At 39.6% G+C, this 17824-nt stretch overlaps 1 protein-coding gene across 2 annotated transcripts in view; it reads left to right on the top strand.

The window, feature by feature from the left end:
* Positions 1–17824, top strand: part of lrig1 (leucine-rich repeats and immunoglobulin-like domains 1) — a 155102-nt gene that overhangs the window by 117893 nt on the left and 19385 nt on the right. For both annotated transcript variants that reach the window (XM_038810593.1, XM_038810594.1), the window contains exons 9-12: positions 8521–8601; positions 14510–14581; positions 15589–15660; positions 17142–17305. In XM_038810593.1, the coding sequence (XP_038666521.1) occupies positions 8521–8601; positions 14510–14581; positions 15589–15660; positions 17142–17305 (389 nt within the window). The remainder of the gene's footprint in view (positions 1–8520; positions 8602–14509; positions 14582–15588; positions 15661–17141; positions 17306–17824) is intronic.

Raw genomic sequence — 17824 nt, 5'->3', positions numbered from 1 at the left:
AATTCTGAAAATGCAAAGATCATTAAATGTAATAAAAATTTGCACAATATCTATTTATAGCTGGAAACTAATATGCAATGTAAATATGACATTTAGTTTTCTGAAATATGCTTGAAATATTCATGGTCTAAAAATTGGCAGGTCCGTCATTAAATTTAAAGAATAAATAAGTGTTTATTTTTATTATTTGCTGGGGGCAGGAAGTGTTTAATTGTTTGTATCTTAAAAACTAATGTTGTATTTTAAAGACCTACTTTAGTTTTTAGTTAGGCAAATCTTGTCTTTAGTCATGAGTTTGTCATTGGAAAGGAATTTAGAAAGGGCCCATACAGGCACCACCTCTCCTCTCAGCCCATAGCTGGAAGTAAAAGATTCTATTACCTAGAACTGCTTGTAGGAAGATGTCAGGCAGAACTTCTTTGCTGAAGCATTTTTAGTATTTAGAGAGGTTTATGTTTATATTTGAATGACCAGTCATGACAGAATGCTGAGGTTTTCTACTCCAATGCAGATAATTCTAATTAAATAAAGCAGAGGCCCATTGGGTCCTGCACCTGGTGAAAGAGAAACTAGCACACTTTAATTATGGTTCCATTGTTGCTGAGGATTGACGAGCTTTCAGTGGGTGTGAAACTGCTGAAATGCATAGCTATTCAAATGGAGGTCAAGCCTTGAGGCCTTCACACAGCAATGATTAACAAGCCAGCAGGCATTCAGGCCTAGCCAGCCAGAAAGAATAGGAAATTGCCAGTGAAGCCTGCAAGAGAAAGGAAGTAAATACAAAAAGAACTTGAATCAAAGGTTTCTCTAGTTTGAGAGAACATTTTTTCTTTTACTTCACCCTCCTTCATTCTTTTCAATTAAAACATGCAATGAGCAGGCTATTGACGTATAGAATACAATGTCATAGTCAATTCAAAACCATATATTTAGAGAATAAATAGACCCAGATAGAATGCCACATTATTCTGCTTCTACATACTTTCATCTCCAGAAATGTGGGCTGGTCAAGCCGAGAATCAAATTCTGTATTTTAAAAAGAAAAGAAAGGCATTCGTCTGTATCGCACTTTTCATGACCACTGGACTTTGCAAAGTAATTTACAATCAATGAAGTACTTTGATTCTAAGTGTAGTCACTGTAGTAAGTAGTTATATGTAAAGTTGTAAAACTAAATTTTAAGTTAAATTATAGATGTTAATTTCAGACACCTTCGTATTGAATAAATTATTTTGTTCAGCTTTGGATGAGAATCATGTGTGAAATTTAGGTGTTCTGGTCGCTTCATAGAACATAGAAAAATACAGCACAGAACAGGCCCTTCGGCCCACAATGTTGTGCCAAACTTTTGTCCTAGGTTAATCATAGATCATAGAATTTTGGACACTAAGGGCAATTTATCATGGCCAATCCACCCAACCTCCACATCTTTGGACTGTGGGAGGAAACCGGAGCACCCAGAGGAAACCCACACGCACACTGGGAGGATGTGCAGACTCCGCACAGACAGTGACCCAAGCCGAAATCGAACCTGGGACCCTGGAGCTGTGAAGCAATTGTGCTATCCACAATGCTACCGTGCTGCCCTTAAGAACATATTAACCTACACTCCATTATTCTACAGTAATCCATGTACCTATCTAATAGCCGCTTGAAGGTCCCTAATGTTTCCGACTCAACTACTTCCACAGGCAGTGCATTCCATGCCCCCACTACTCTCTGGGTAAAGAACCTACCTCTGACATCCCCCCCTATATCTTCCACCATTCATCTTAAATTTATGTCCCCTTGTAATGGTTTGTTCCACCCGGGGAAAAAGTCTCTGGCTGTCTACTCTATCTATTCCCATGATCATCTTATAAACCTCTATCAAGTCGCCCCTCATCCTTCTCCATTCTAATGAGAAAAGGCCGAGCACCCTCAACCTTTCCTCGTAAGACCTACTCTCCATTCCAGGCAACATCCTGGTAAATCTCCTTTGCACCTTTTCCAAAGCTTCCACAACCTTCCTAAAATGAGGTGACCAGAACTGCACACAGTACTCCAAATGTGGCCTTACCAAGGTTTTGTACAGCTGCATCATCACCTCATGGCTCTTAAATCCAATCCCTCTGCTAATGAACGCTAGCACACCATAGGCCTTCTTCACAGCTCTATCCACTTGAGTGGCAACTTTCAAAGATCTATGAACATAGACCCCAAGGTCTCTCTGCTCCTCTACATTGCCAAAAACCCTACCGTTAACCCTGTATTCCGCATTCTTATTTGTCCTTCCAAAATGGACAACCTCATACTTGTCAGGGTTAAACTCCATCTGCCACTTCTCAGCCCAGCTCTGCATCCTATCTATGTCTCTTTGCAGCCGACAACCGCCCTCCTCACTATCCACAACTCCACCAATCTTTGTGTCATCTGCAAATTTACTGACCCACCCTTCAACTCCCTCATCCAAGTCATCAATGAAAATCACAAACAGCAGAGGACCCAGAACTGATCCCTGTGGTACGCCACTGGTAACTGGGCTCCAGGCTGAATATTTGCCATCCACCACCACTCTCTGACTTCTATCGGTTAGCCAGTTCGAAATCCAACTGGCCAAATTTCCCACTATCCCATGCCTCCTTACTTTCTGCATAAGCCTTCCAGCTTGCATGAAATTGAACAGGTCAATCCTGTGCATTGACCCAGTAGATTTTTGAATGCCTAGTCTAAAAAATTGGAAGAACGTTTACTTCACTGTATTACACTTTATACATTTAAGCAAGAGTACTTTAGATTTGCAGCAGGTAGGCAACTGAGAATTTTTAGGCTGTCAACTTGTTTTCAATACCAGCAAAATATCCATGTAATGTCTTGTACTGATTAATGATTAGGAGAAAAAAATAGTATTGCAATAATGTGGGCAGAATGCTTTTGGACCATCTTGCCATGTCTTTCAAATTTCCTGCCGCGTTTTCTGGAACTAACAGCCCTAAATCTTATTGCTAGAAATCACCCAGTCCTCGCCTTTTCTAAAACCTACATACGAACAAGGAGCATTCAGTCCCTCAAGCCTGCTCTGCCTCAATCAGATCTTGGTTGATCTGATGATAACCTCACATCTGCATTCCACTTACTCTTACTTCTAATAACCTATCACCCTCCTTGTTTACCAAGAAGTAGAGTTCCAAAGACATTCTACCCTCTGAGTGAATATGTTTTGTCTCAACTCTGTTTTAAATGACAGACCCCTTATTGTTAAACAGTGACCCCAAGTTCTAGAGTCTCTCACAAAGGAAACATCCTCTTCGCATCCACCCTTTCCAGACCCCTCAGGATCCTATATGTTTCAATCAAATTGCCTCTTACTGTTCTAACCTCCAGCAGACACCAGCCTAGCCTATCTAACCCTTTCTCTTAAAACAACCACCCATTCAAGGTATTAGTCTGGAAAACCGTCTCTGAACTGCTTCTAGTGATTTACATCTTTCCTTAAAAAGACGACCAATACAGTACACAGTACTCCAGATGTGGTCTCACTAGTACCCTGTGTAACTGAAGCATAACTTCCCTCCTTTTATATTCAATTCCCCTCTTAATAAATGATAATATTCATAGAATCCCTACAGTATAGAAAGTAGCCATTTGGTCCAGCAAGTCTGCACCGATCCTCCGAGCACCCTACCTAGGCCCTATCCCCATAACCACTCTGGGGGAAATTTAGCGTAGCCAATCCACCTAACCTGCACATCTTTGGACTGTGGCAGGAGACCTACGCAGACACAGGAAGAAAGTGCAAACGCCACATACGAGGCTGAAATAGAACCTGGGTCTCTGATGCTGTTGCAGCAGCAGTGCTAACCTGTGCTAAACTTATTCTATTAGATTTCCTAATTACCTCCTGTACTTGCATGCTAGACTTTTGTGATTCATGCTCCAGGACACCCTGATCTCTCTGCACGTCAGAGCTCTGCAATCTCTCTCCATTTTCCATTTTTCCACATTGTACTCTATTTGCCAGATCTTTACCCACTCACTTAACCTACTTGTATCTTTTTGTAGCTTCTTTATATCATCTTCACAACTTACTTTCCAACCTATATTTGTATCTTCAGCAAATTTGGCATCCATCCCTTAAATCCCTTCATCCAAATCATTTCTATAAATTGTAAAATTTGAGGTTCCAGCACTGATCCCTGTGGTATACCACTCACTACAACTTGCCAACCTGAAAAAGACCTATCTCGGTTTCGGTCAATCTTCTATCCATGCTAAAATGTTATCCTCAATAACATGAGCTTTTATTTTCCATAATAGCCTTTAATGTGGCACTTCATCAAACGCCTTGTAGAAATCCAAGTACAGCCCATTCACTAGTTTCCCTTCATCAATAGCACAGGTTACTTTCTCAAAGACTTCAATAAGTTTGTTAAACATGATTTCCCTTTCATAAAGCTATGTTGACTCTGCTTGAATTTAATCCAAGTGCCCTACTCTAACTTATTTAATAGCTTCTAACAATTTTCTTACAACTAACTGGCCTGTAATTTCCCACCATCTCCCTCTTGCATTCTGGCAATCCAATGCATATATTTGCACTGAAAATAATTCCCTCAATTTCTCTCTTCCTTTGATATTCTTGGACTTCAACTTGAGTCCGACAGTTGAGCTTGACAGTTTTTTTAAAAAATCCTCTATTATCATATCCTTGAAAAAAAGTTTTTAAAAGTGGAATCTCCTGACCATCTTTCCAATCCAATTTATTATTACATTTAAAGTAACAAGTGGATGGATAATTCGGTTCCTACAACAGCTATAAACTGTTCAATTCTAAAATCATAATTTTGGTACTTGTATTTTTCAGTTTCCAAATGGCACCCAAAGCAATGATTTTTGACTTTTTTTTCCTGTTGATAGACAAGTGTAAGGCCAATTATTACTCACTGCCTTTCTATTCCAACACTACTGGACTTTTTGAAGCAGTCTATTTGGAGAATTATTTCAGTCAAAATTAAACTTATTTGGCAATAGTAGAGAAACTCTGCATTCCTTAAAGGATTAATTTCAAAGTAGCATGCCTAATTTGACGGTGATGGGTGTCCCTTTCCCTTTTTAAAAATAAATTTAGAGTACCCAATTCATTTTCCAGTTAAGGGGCAATTTAGCAGGTTCAATCCACCTACTTTTCACATCTTTGGGTTGTGGGGCAGAAACCCACGCAAACACGGGAAGAATGTGCAAACTCCACACGGACAGTGACCCAGAGACGGGATCGAACCTGGGACCTCGGCGCCGTGAGACTGCAGTGCTGCCACTGCGCCACCGTGCTGCTCTGGTTGTCCCTTTTCCTTTTAAATTTACCCTTTATTGGTAATAGTTTGTATATTTATAACCTGTATTGGGAAGGATAATAGCCTCAAACCCTACAAAAGAAACAAAAGCTTCTGCTCTGATGGAAGTAGGCCAGTCAGTTATACAAATAAAGGGATAAATATAGATTCTCTGCTTTCTTTATGGACCAGGGAGAAGCCTTATTCATTTTCTTGGTATCATGTCTGATTCTTGAAACCTTGCTTTTTGAATGCCCAGGCAAGTTAGACATTATGGACCAAAACCAATGCTAGAAAAACTCTCTATGTACAGATGTTGCCAGACCTGCTGAGTCAATGTTTTGAGCCTGTAGCGTATTTTTAAAAATATAAATGTTTTTATTGGTTTATTTTGCCTGCAGCGTATCTTGCTTTTATTTTAAGAGATTATGGCTGGGAAATCTTGAACTTTGAAATCTTTTAAAAAGTACTTGTGTACTACTGATATGGGGGCAATTGCTCCACGAGTAACAGATCTTGTATGCAAAGGAAGAATTCCCAGAAATTGGTTGCTTGTGGCAAAATGGTTACTTGATGCACAAATAAGTACAATTTCATGTCAGGTGCCTGGAAATGTTTTCTGAGAAAACATACAGCTTCCAGCTTGGTGCAGGTTTCAAGGGAATTTGAGCATTTACACTGATGTATTGAATTTGGAAATTGAACCACTTCAGATGTTCTGAATCTCTCTTCAATTGTACACTACCTTTGTGAAGAGGAAGTCCTGTTCTGTCAAGAAGTTGGAGAAATAGAATCATAATTTTAGAAACACCAGCAATGCTTACAAGCCTTAAGAGGAATTGGCCATAAGGGTTGCCGACACTGAGTGCAAAATGTTTCTTTCCCGAGTGACTGTAAAAAAGAAACTAAAAAGGCAGTGGGGAAACCTAGTAACTCTGAATTCTTTAACAGCCTAGCCATGATTATTATTGGCTTACATCCTAATCTTGGGAATGTAATTTGGCACCTTTTTGAAGGTGCGATATTTTGGATTCGAAGTAACTAGGAATCGTATGGATCAAATTTTCTGTACCATTTAATGAATGACACTGCTCTTGTGTTCTTCAAGCTTTCAAAATATAGATATATTAATCTAATTTTCTAAATCTGGTTTCCATAGCAAAATTGCCATTTAAAGGATTTCAAAGCTACATATTCTGTTTTGAAACCCATATATAATTGACCTAGAGTAAGATTGTTAACTGGAAATGTAGTTTTCAGATCCTTTTAAATGATAGTGTGATTCTTGTTGGCATTTATAGTATTTCCTAACAGATCTGTGTGGTGAGAGAGGAGATGATGGTGTTTAATGAATAGCATTTGCCATTCGTTATGCTTGCAGCTCTCCACAGACCTTTCAAGGGCCTTGAAGGAGTAATTAGCTGGCATTGGTTATCTGTAACTGCACTTTGCTCTCTCAAGGGGATTGGGACCTATATGAACAGGGTGAGCAACAGTATATCGCTTCAACCAATCAGATATAAGAATTCTCAAGGGTGGATTTTTTTCTTCCATGGCCCTGATCCCAACAGTGTGATGAATTGTGGGTCAGGAATCCAGAGATGCTGGTGGCAGGACTGTGAAAGGAAGTGGCCAAGTAAGTAGGGAGGATCTTTTTTAAGCAAATTGGAGTGCAGGCACCTCATCGGCTGCCTGCAGTTGCATCTCGACAGCCAAATGAAAATTCTGTGCACTGAGTCTTAAACTAGGGAGTTCAAATTAGAAAATTTAATTAATATAAAATCAAAAAAAAGGTAGCAATGAGACCGAGCATTTTATTTTTAAATCTGAAGGAATGAGACTCTACATTTGTTAGAGTTAATTAAGACTGACCGTGCTGTTAAAAATACCATTTACACCTGAATAGACAGGTCCCAAATCTTTTTTCTGGTGTGTTTAGCGAGATCCAGTGAGTAAATACTATAACCTCGCATCCAGGCATGTATTTCAAAGTTGAAATTATCAGCAAAGTACTATACAGCAGAGCTTAGAGAGGTGCAGGGTAAATCAGATAGCAACTTCAGGGTTTCCGTATACTGTTGCAAATGTATGGGTGCCAGATGTTGTTGCCCAAGTGAAAGAGACTGAATAATGTATCTCCCTGGTCGTTTTTGATAACCTTTACTGTATGCATCAGAGGGTAGTAGGAAAATAAGTACTCCTTGCTTTTGTTTATATTCCATGATGCAGAAAAATACATTTTGTAGATGCATTGGCCTTCAAATACTTAGTACTTTAGGTGGTGCCTTTGATCTGCAATTGCATTGGAGCAACTGAGTGTAAGAGGCTGAAACAGGAGTAACAGATTGTTATTTTTACTTAGAAAGCCCAGCTAATGTTATAGTATTAGAAGAATTAGAGGTACACCATTCCATTTCCAACAAACTGCTTTGCATTTTGCTGACCACGTTGATTTACTGTGATTTTCAAACCATTGGATCCTGTGCATTTTAGTTTGAAATATGAAGGGGTGAAATAGTCATAGAATTTTCGGCGCAGAAGGAGGCCATTCGGCCCATCAGGTATGCACCGGCCCTTGGAAAGAGCACCCTGTTTAAGCCCACACCTCCATTTTATTCCAGTAACCCCACCTACCCTTTTTGGACACCAAGGGCAATTTAGCATGGTCAATCCGCCTAACCTGCACATTGTTGGACTGTGGGCGGAAACCGGAGCACCCGGAGGAAACCCACGCAGACACAGGGAGAACTCGCAGATTCTGCACAGACGGAGACACAAGCCGGGAATCGAACCTGGGGCCCTGGAATTGTGAAGCAACAGTGCTAACCACTTGTGCTACCATGCCATCCATAAAGAAATTATTACAATAATTAAAAAAAAAACATGTCCTGCAGAAATTCAAAACTGGGTAAATTTTAGTCTGTTTAACAGTCTACTTTAATCTCATGATAATAGCTGTTTTATCTTGCAGAAAATATTAGATCTCAAGAACAGTGATAATTTCTACAATAATAATGATCAACAATTTTAAAAGGACTTTGTTATGGAGATGTTAGATTTGTTCAGAATAATATCATAAGATAGTTGTCTTTTGGTGTGCATAGGTGTGTGTAATGTGAACCAAATAATTACTTTCCTCTACCTCTTTATCTTAATGTAAATGAGCGAGACTGGAAAATTGATTGCACTTTGTTCTTTTTCTTCCCTTCAGGGAACTGGACAATAATGAAATTTCAGGAATAATAGAAGATACAAATGGGGCCTTTGCTGGCTTGGATAGTCTGAGCAAGCTGTGAGTATCTTATCTTTTGAAGTCAGCTAAACTGCATACATAAAAAGGTTATTCTTTTACAACCATTGTTCTTCTGCTTGAGCTTTGAATAGGAACTTTGGGAATTAAGCTCATCTTAATGCAGGAAATCTTAATCAAGAAAGTGATGAGCTGCAATGGCTTCAAATTAGCTGTTCAGTTCCGAAGATGTGACGTGCTATACTTGAATATTATAGTTATATGAATATTTTCAAAGTTATGGAATCCTGGAAATCAAGTAAACTCCAGATATTCATGGTTTAGCTCACAAAGCTAAATCGCTGGCTTTTAAAGCAGGCCAGTAGCACGGTTCGATTCCCGTACCAGCCTCCCCGGACAGGCGCCGGAATGTGGCGACTAGGGGCTTTTCACAGTAACTTCATTGAAGCCTACTCGTGACAATAAGCGATTTTCATTTTCATTTTCATTTCATTTCATAAATAAACCCACATTGACACAAACTATTAATTCTACTGTAAACTGTGGGGAAAGCTTTTTAAAATAATTTTGAGAACTAGTATGAGCTTTGGTCATACTGAGCTTGATTCTTATTGTTGCCTTTTTTATTGGTGTCTTAATGTTTACTTTAAAATTTAGTTATTTTACATGATCCCTTTAAATTTTTTTTGCGCAGCCATGCTCACTCCATCATTGTACAAGACCATCAAGGCTGCTGGGATTCCACACGACTGCAGGGCTTAGAGGGAAAATGGGTTTTAATACACCAGAGTGTAGGTGTGACACAAATGACAATACTAACCGTCATCAAGATGCTTATACCATGGATTAGCATTTGTGCCTACAGTATAACAAGAAGAAAAGGGAAAAATCTCGTAAGCCATCATAAACTATTGATCGTGGTACTTATCTGTATGATAAAGCAACTTGTGTTTATATAGCACCTTTAAAAAATGGTAAAATGTCCCAAGGTGCTGCACAAGAGCATTATTAAACAAGATTTGACACCGAGCCGTATGAGATAATAGAGCAGATAGGCCAGAGAGGTAGGTTTTAATAAACATCTTAAAGGACGAAAGAAGCAGAGAAGATTAGACAGAGAATTCTGGACCATGGCGCCTTGGCAGTTGACGACTAGTCCAGTGACACAACCATTACATCACCGTCTCTGTAAATTAGTGGAAGTATTATTAAATACTTGCATACATCCTAATGAAGCTTTTATAAATGAAAGTTTGTTTGCTTATTGCTTTACATTGCTAAATCTTTGGTGTTCCACTTATAGATGAGTTACAAAATGAGTAAGATTTTATTGTTTTGAAGATGATGGCATATGCTGTTAGTTGGTTAGCTCAGTTGGCTCAACGGTTGGTCTGTGATATGGAGTGATGTCAACAGCGCGGTTTAAATTCCTATACTGGCTGAGGTTATCCATGAAGGCCCTGCCCTCTCAACCTTGTCCCTCGCCTGACGTGTGGTGACCCTCAGGTTAAATTGCCACCAGTCTGCTCTCTTAAAGGACAGAGCAGCCTATGGTCCTCTGGGACTGTGTCCACTTTTCAATTCGTATGTCACTAGATATTTGTGCTTGGATTACTTCTGGTACAAATTATTTTATGAATGATCTGTGCAAAAAAGCTACTGATGCATGATTGGATGTAGCTCTATGGAAAGCACTTGTCCAACTGGACATTTTTCACAAGTTTTCCATGTGTCAGTACTGGCAAGCTAGATCTTAACATAATTTGCTGGTTGGCATCATACCTAGCACAATGGAAGATTGTTGTGGCTGTTGGAAGCTATCAACTTGGGCCCCAGGACATCATTGCAAGAATTCCTTTGAGCAGTGTTCTAGGTGCTCCCATGTTTCAGCTACTTTTGGTGACAGTCTCCTTCATCATGATGTTAGAAATTTGCTGATAATTGCAGCATTCAGTTCCATTTGCAACCAATTGGATCATAAAGCAATCTACTCGCGTGCAGCAAGACCTGAATGACATTCGGTCTTGGGTTGATAAGTGGTAAGTATCATTTGTGTCATACAAGGTCCAGTTTATGACCATCTTCAACAGGAAAGAGTCTAACCATTTCCCCGTAAGATTCAAAGACTGAATTGCTGAAACCCCTAAGCCTGGGACTCTCCTAAGCCTGACTCCCCAAAGTCTATCTACCATCTACAAGGCCTGGGTGAGCAGTATGATGGTGTATGCCTCATTTGCTTGGATGAGTACAGCTCCAACCGCATTCAAAAAGCTCAACATCATCCAGGACAACTGCCAACTTGATTTGCTCTTCATCCACCTTGAACATGCTGGTGAACTAGTGGCAGCAATATATTCCGTCTAAAAGCAGCAACTTGCTAAGGCTCTTGCAACAGCACTTTCCAAACCTGTGACCTCGCGCCTAGAAGAAGGGTAAAAGCAGCATGGTAACACCAACCTGCAAGTTTCCCTCCCAAGTTGCACACCATCCTGACTTGGAAATGCAAAGCCATTTCATGTTGCTGGGTCAAAATCCTGTATCAGCATTGTGGGTGTACTTGCATCACGTGGACTTTGGGATGCACACTACACGCTGGCCTTGCCACCCACGTGATATGAACAAATTTAAGAGACCCTCGATTATTCACATGCATACACTTTTCCGTAGAGTTCATTGGGTACCAGTCTGGAATGGATAAACTGGAAGACCTTCAAAATAAATCTTCCCTTCCCTGATCGAGGACACTCTGTCTGCAGAATCTAGCACATTTATCAGTTCGATCACAAAGTGAAACTTGGCTTTATAGATCCTATTCTTAAGAAATCATGGAGGAAAGTTATTGAACAAATTCATGGCTCTGCTGATGAGCCTTTAACATTCAGAATAAAGTATTTATTAAAACAATAAAAATGAACTATATTATATCAGATTAAAAGGTTGGAAAAATCTCAACACAAACACGATTCAATTTCCCATTTTTTCCTTTACCCAGTGATCTCTTTACAGGCATATGAACACTTTACAGGCTCCTTGCTTGCGGTTGGCACATTTGCAGATTATTTTCTTTCCAGTGGATTCTTGAGTGTTCATTTTATGCTTCTCACTCCAATTGTACCTCTTCTTGAGACACCCAAACCTACACTCTAAACCAGGGGTGGGCAAACTTTTCCGTGCAAGGGCCACATTCAGAAATTCACAATTTTAAAGGGCCGCATAGTATATTAAGTAAAATAATTACTTCACCAGGTTATGATTCTGGGCGCCTCATATAGGACATAGAACAGTACAGCACAGAACAGGCCCTTCGGCCCTCGACGTTGTGCCGAGCAATGATCACCCTACTCAAGTCAACGTATCCACCCTATACCAGTAAGTAACCCAACAGCCCCCCCCCCCCCCCCCCCCCCCATTAACCTTAAAAAAAATAATAAAAAATGTAAAAATAAAAAAAAAATAAAAACTTTAAAAAAAATTTTTTAATGACTTGGTGGGCCGCATAAAGACCTTTGGCGGGCCGCATGCGGGCCGTAGTTTGCCCACCCCTGCTCTAAACTCATTATTACTTCAACTACAGAGCAAAAATTAGTTCCTAAACTTCCAGTATCCTTGTAGTTTTTGTTATCTCCGAGCTGGAAATCTGTCTTCACTGACTTGAGAGGGTGCAGAGGGGCTTTACCAGGATGTTGCCTGGTCTGCAGGGTGTTAGCTATGTGAAGAGGCTGAATGGACTCGAACTATTTTCATTAGAAAGTTGGAGGTTGAGGGGTGACCCGATGAGAGGTCTGCAAGATTATGAGGGGCATGGATAGAGTGGATGTGCAGGCACTCTTTCCCAGGGTGGAGATGGTCAGTCACCAGGGGGCATAGGTTTAAGGTCTGTGGGGCAAAGTTTAGAGGAGATGTGTGAGGCAGATTTTTTTATGCAGAGGGTGGTGAGTGCCTGGAACGCATAGCCAGGGGAGGTTGCGGAAGCAGATACATTAACGGCATTCAAAAGACATCTCGACAAACACGTGGATAGGATGGGTATAGAGGGATACCGCTCAAGGAAGTACTGAGGGTTTTGGCAAAGGTTGGTATCATGACCGGTACTGGCTTGGAGGGCCTTTGTTCTTTGTTCTCTTTGTTCTTTGACACGCACTGAACTTTTTTCTCTGTCACTTGACCATGGTCTCGAGGTAACATCCCAGTTTTTTTTTCTACTTTGTTTCTTCCAAAATCGCTAAACTTCAAACATCTCTCTTTTAGCTTCAGGAGTATTAAACCCTCATTAAAATGTATGTGTGGATATATTATATTCAGCCACAAGTCACTCAAACATCTAGGCACCAAGACTCATTAAAAAAATATAAAAGTGAAACTAACTATTCTACCTTAACACAAAAATGCATATATTTATATAAAAGATTATGCATGTCTATCGCACACGATCCTACTTTAATCAGCCAACTGAGTATTTTTCTGGTTTGCGTGACTCTGCTTCACACACATGTTGCTCGTTATGCTTTTCCTTAATTTGCTCTGTTTTAATTACCTTTGCTCAAGAGTCACCAGGTCACCACAGGGTTCAAAGCCAAGTACTGATCAATAACTCAATACACCAGTTAGTAAGTTTGAAATCCATGCACATTTATTTACACACACAGTCAATTATTACTCATGCACAAACTCTACTCGCTAAACTACAACTACTACTAAAAGCCTATACTTAGCTTCGGGCGCCCACTCAGTCAGAGGGACAATGGCCGTTGTCCGGTTCTGATTCTGCTGGCTTCGAACTGGTATAGAATAGTAGCTAGGAGCGCCAATCTCGTAGCGTGTATTGACCTTAGACTTGCTTGGCGGGCCTCTCGTCACTGAGAGCCAAATGCCAAGGTGAAGATGGAGAGTTCAAGAGTTCTTCAGAGAGCGTTCTGACCTTGGGGACTCTGTTTTATACCATAAAGGGTTTTGCACCCTGCTGGGCGGACCCTGGACTTGGTCCCAATTACTTGGACCATGTCCCAATCGTTTGTATCGATTCTCTCCAATAACGGGGTTGTTCCTCTATCTCTGGGTGGGCCCTACGTAACCGTTGGCCTGCCTTTATTTTAGTCTCCACTGGCGCCGGGGAGTCTGCCCTGGTACCGATTGTTTAAATGTTTCTCTTTTGTCCCCGGAGATAGCTCATTACTATGCTAATGGCTTGTAGTTTCAGTTCTGTCTGGTCTCTGCAAGTTCCAATCCACAGGAAACCTTGTACCTGCTTGTTTTCCTAGTGCTGTCCATTTTTCCCTGTACTCTTTGCGAATGTCCATTTTGGAATCGGGATGTGGCCACCCCAGGTGGCTACACACAAAACTCTCTATAGCTCGGAATTAAAAAAAATTTACTATTGACAACATTTCTGAGAGAATCTTCACAATTGTGAATTTAACAGATGTCCATTGTGAATTTAACAGATGTGAACAAAGTATATCTCCATAGGGAAGGCAACGTCTAGCTTTGTATTGACCGTTTTAGGATGTAGTCAGCTTGTGAGTTTGGTGTTTCTGGGATGTTTCAGAAATGCATGCAAGGGCAGGAAGTAAATGCAAGTGGATTTGGCTGGAGGGTTTTTGAACTATTATAAGAATTCTGTCCAGTGTAATGCTGAAGGCTGCAACTGTCAGCACAGTCAATGTTACTCGTTATTTGTTACTGATTATTGGACAGATTTTTTTTATTTTAGCAAGCTGATATTTTTTGTTACTTTAGGATATAATTCAATGTGAGCCATGTAATTTTGTCGTCTTGCAATTCATGAATTCTCGAGACTTTTTTCAAGGCAGCAGATCCCAGTGCTAAATTTTCATTTTAATCTGGGAACAGTTCAGATTTCCTGCTCATATAATTTCTTTATCTGATTTTGCTGAACTATTTGTGCTTGCACTCTTTCCATTTATCTCCTGTATGTGTTTGGAAACTGCAGAACACTGTTTGGAAACAAGATCAAATCCATAGCCAAAAAGGCATTCGTAGGACTGGAGGCCCTTGAACACCTGTGAGTATCCCACAATACACTTCACTGAATTAGCAGTCTGCCAAGAGTGGCTGCTTTAGTAGACTGCTAGCAATTTAATAGCTTCTTTGTAAACTGAGAAGAAGTTGCATTTGCTGAGGCCATCTGCTTCCTCCATACTACAGCCTAAACTTTGGCTCTATTTTTATTTTGCCCGTAAGACATTAAAGGAAAACTCCTGGCTCCAGATAACTCTAAATTTAATACACACTTCCTTCCCATTAATATCAGTTTTTTGGTAACTAATTTCATAAGTTTTATTTGGATGAAAAAAATTAAATTCAAAATGAGATATTTTCCTGACTCCCAAGAAATCCTTCGTAGTCTTGCCAGACTGTCTGCTATTGCTGTTTTGAATAGACCATAAACTGGAACTGTTGAGGTGTAGATGTACCTTGTGAAATACTATATATTCCCTGCATCGGAACACTCCTAGCAAGATATATATAAACCCCTGGGTATATATATATATATATATATATATATATATATATATATTAAATATTGTTTAAATTAGGCAGATATAGTCAAGTTAAAATGGTTGCATTTGTGACCTTATCTAAACTAATTTGGAATGATATACTTTTTATAACTTAAAACAGTACCTTTCCCTTTAGACTCGCCTTATTCCCATTAGGACATCAATATTGGGTGGAATTACATTCAACAGGGATTTTAGTGTTTTTAAAATGGTATTTATATAGTTTTGTCCAATGGTCAATGTGATGAAACGTCTTTAATGGCTCCAGGTATAGATTAACTCGAGATTCCTTTTCTTAACCTTGCAAAATAAATTGTTGAAATGCTTGTAATAATGATTAAATATCTCTTCAGCTAAAATGTAACGGGTAGATGTCAAGATGGCATGCAGCGGTGGACTGTATATATGTTGGATTAGTTTGCAGAAACTATTTTATGAACAAATTAGCTATCATACCTATGGGCTTTTGAAGAAGTGTGCCATAAACCACCGGCTTATCCTTTTCTAGAAATCTGGCAAATAATATGATCCGGTCTATCCAAGGAGAAGCGTTTACCAAAATGAAGAGTTTGAAAGAACTGTAAGTAACAAAAATGCATCATTCCAACTTGTGTTTGAAGTCTGTTTTAAGTAGAAGTAACCCAGTGGATAGAAACAAATTACATTTTGAAATAGCGATGTTTGTGGGTGGATTTCTTGCTTTTGGGTCAGGTGCAAAACTGAATTGAATATTTTGTTCAGGTTCATGCTCACTTATTTGCATACTACTAAACATGGTATTTCATCATTGGCACATTTAGACAGAATTGTACCGTGTTATTTTTTTTACGGCATTTGCCATAAATAGGATTATTTAATGAATTTAGAAGTGGTAATCTAGGGCAGTTTTATTGATATCACTGAAAATATGCTTATCACAAATTTTTTTTTACCAGTATTTTATTTGGCAACTGAAAATTTAGTTTTTAAATAAGTGAAAGTTAACTCAAAAGAGACATGGAAAACGTTTCTAGTTTAATTTGTGTTCAGTAGTCAGTTGCTTGGAAAATTCAACCTTTTTATATACAGTCTTTTCAGATGTTCAGACCAGTTAGCTTAACAGCTGTTGTTGGAAAATTGTTAGAGTCAAGGACGTAATATAAGGACATTTGGAAAGCCAAAGTGCTATCCATCAGAATCAGCGTGATTTTAGGAACGGCAAATGATGTTTGACTAATTTGCTTGAGTTCTTCAAAGATGTAACAAGCAAAGTGGATAATGGGGATCCTGGACCCAATGGGCTGAATGGCCTCCTGTGCTGTAAACATCTATGAACCGTTAAATGTACATTGCTGCATTTCACCCTTTATGACATGCCTGGTCTTTTTAAAAAAAATAAAAAATAAAAAAATGTTTAAATATAAATTTAGAGGACCCACATTTGTTTTCCAATTAAGGGCCAATCAGCATGACCAATTCACCTCCCCTGCACATATTTTTGGGTTGTGGGGGTGAAACCCATACAGACACTGGGAGAGTGCAAACTCCACATGAACAGTGACCCGGCGCTGGGATCGAACCTGGGTCCTCGGTGCCATGAGGCAGCAGTACTACCCATTGCACCACCATGCTGCCCTTGCCTGATCTTTAAGGTGCTTCTTGGACACCTTATTTATTGAGTATATTCTGAAAATCCATTTACACCACATTTACTGCATTTCCTCTACTTCGATCAATTCAAACCATTAATAAAATTTGTTGAACGTGACACACTTTTAACCAGTTATGGTTAGCCATTAATTAACCCATGCATTAGTGCTTACTAATTTGTCCATGATAGCCAATGCTTTATGCTATAGATGCTGGCTGACCATACCCTACATGAATGCACAAACTTTAATTTGGAAGATCTGTTGATCATCTCGGTCACTTAAAATAATATTTAGCTTCGCATTAAAAGCAATGAATTCCAGGTATTAAGGTTGCTCCATTAGTCATGACCTCCATGCTGGTTATTTTTTGGAATTTTATTACATGGTTATATATTGTTCAACCTGACTAATATATAGTGTGTTTCTGCAGATCTCTGAACAGTGATAGCTTTTTATGTGACTGCCAATTAAAATGGCTGCCACAGTGGCTCATAGGAAGAGAGTTCCAATCCAGTGTGGTTGCTACATGTGCACACCCGGAATCACTGAAAGGCAAAAGTATCTTCATTGTGCCGATAGAAAGTTTTGTTTGCGGTAAGTTTTTTGTGATTAAAAAGCTTTTAATATTTTTGGGGCATATTTCTGCTGAAACTGTAGTCATTGTGCCAATTATTATTTTAGAAGCTGACATTGTCCTGTGACTGACTTAGTTGGTTTCCTTCAGTTAAGTGGCATGGTAGCACAGTGGTTAGCACAGTTTATTCACAGCTCCAGGGTCCCAAGTTCGATTCCTGGCTTGGGTGACTGCACATTCTCCCATCTCTGCGTGGGTTTCCTCTGAGTGCCACCCACAGTTTCCTCCCACAGTCCAACGATGTGCAGATTGGCCATGCAAAATTGCCCTTGGTGTCCAAAAAGGTTAGACTGGGTTACTGGGACAGGATGGAGGTGTGGGCTGAGGTAGGGTGTTCTTTCCAAGAGCCGGTGCAGACTCATGGGCTGAATGGCTTCCTTCTGCACTGTAAGTTCTATGTCTATGTCAGTAGTCCGCTTGTAGAAATCAGAAACTGTTCAATTGCTACTCAAATGCTGCAGGAATCTCTTAATTTATTT

This window comes from Scyliorhinus canicula, chromosome 11, assembly GCF_902713615.1.
Source record: "Scyliorhinus canicula chromosome 11, sScyCan1.1, whole genome shotgun sequence".
NCBI lineage: Eukaryota > Metazoa > Chordata > Chondrichthyes > Carcharhiniformes > Scyliorhinidae > Scyliorhinus > Scyliorhinus canicula.
The sequence above is the reverse complement of the archived record's forward strand: the minus strand, read 5'-3'. Positions and strand labels throughout refer to the sequence as shown.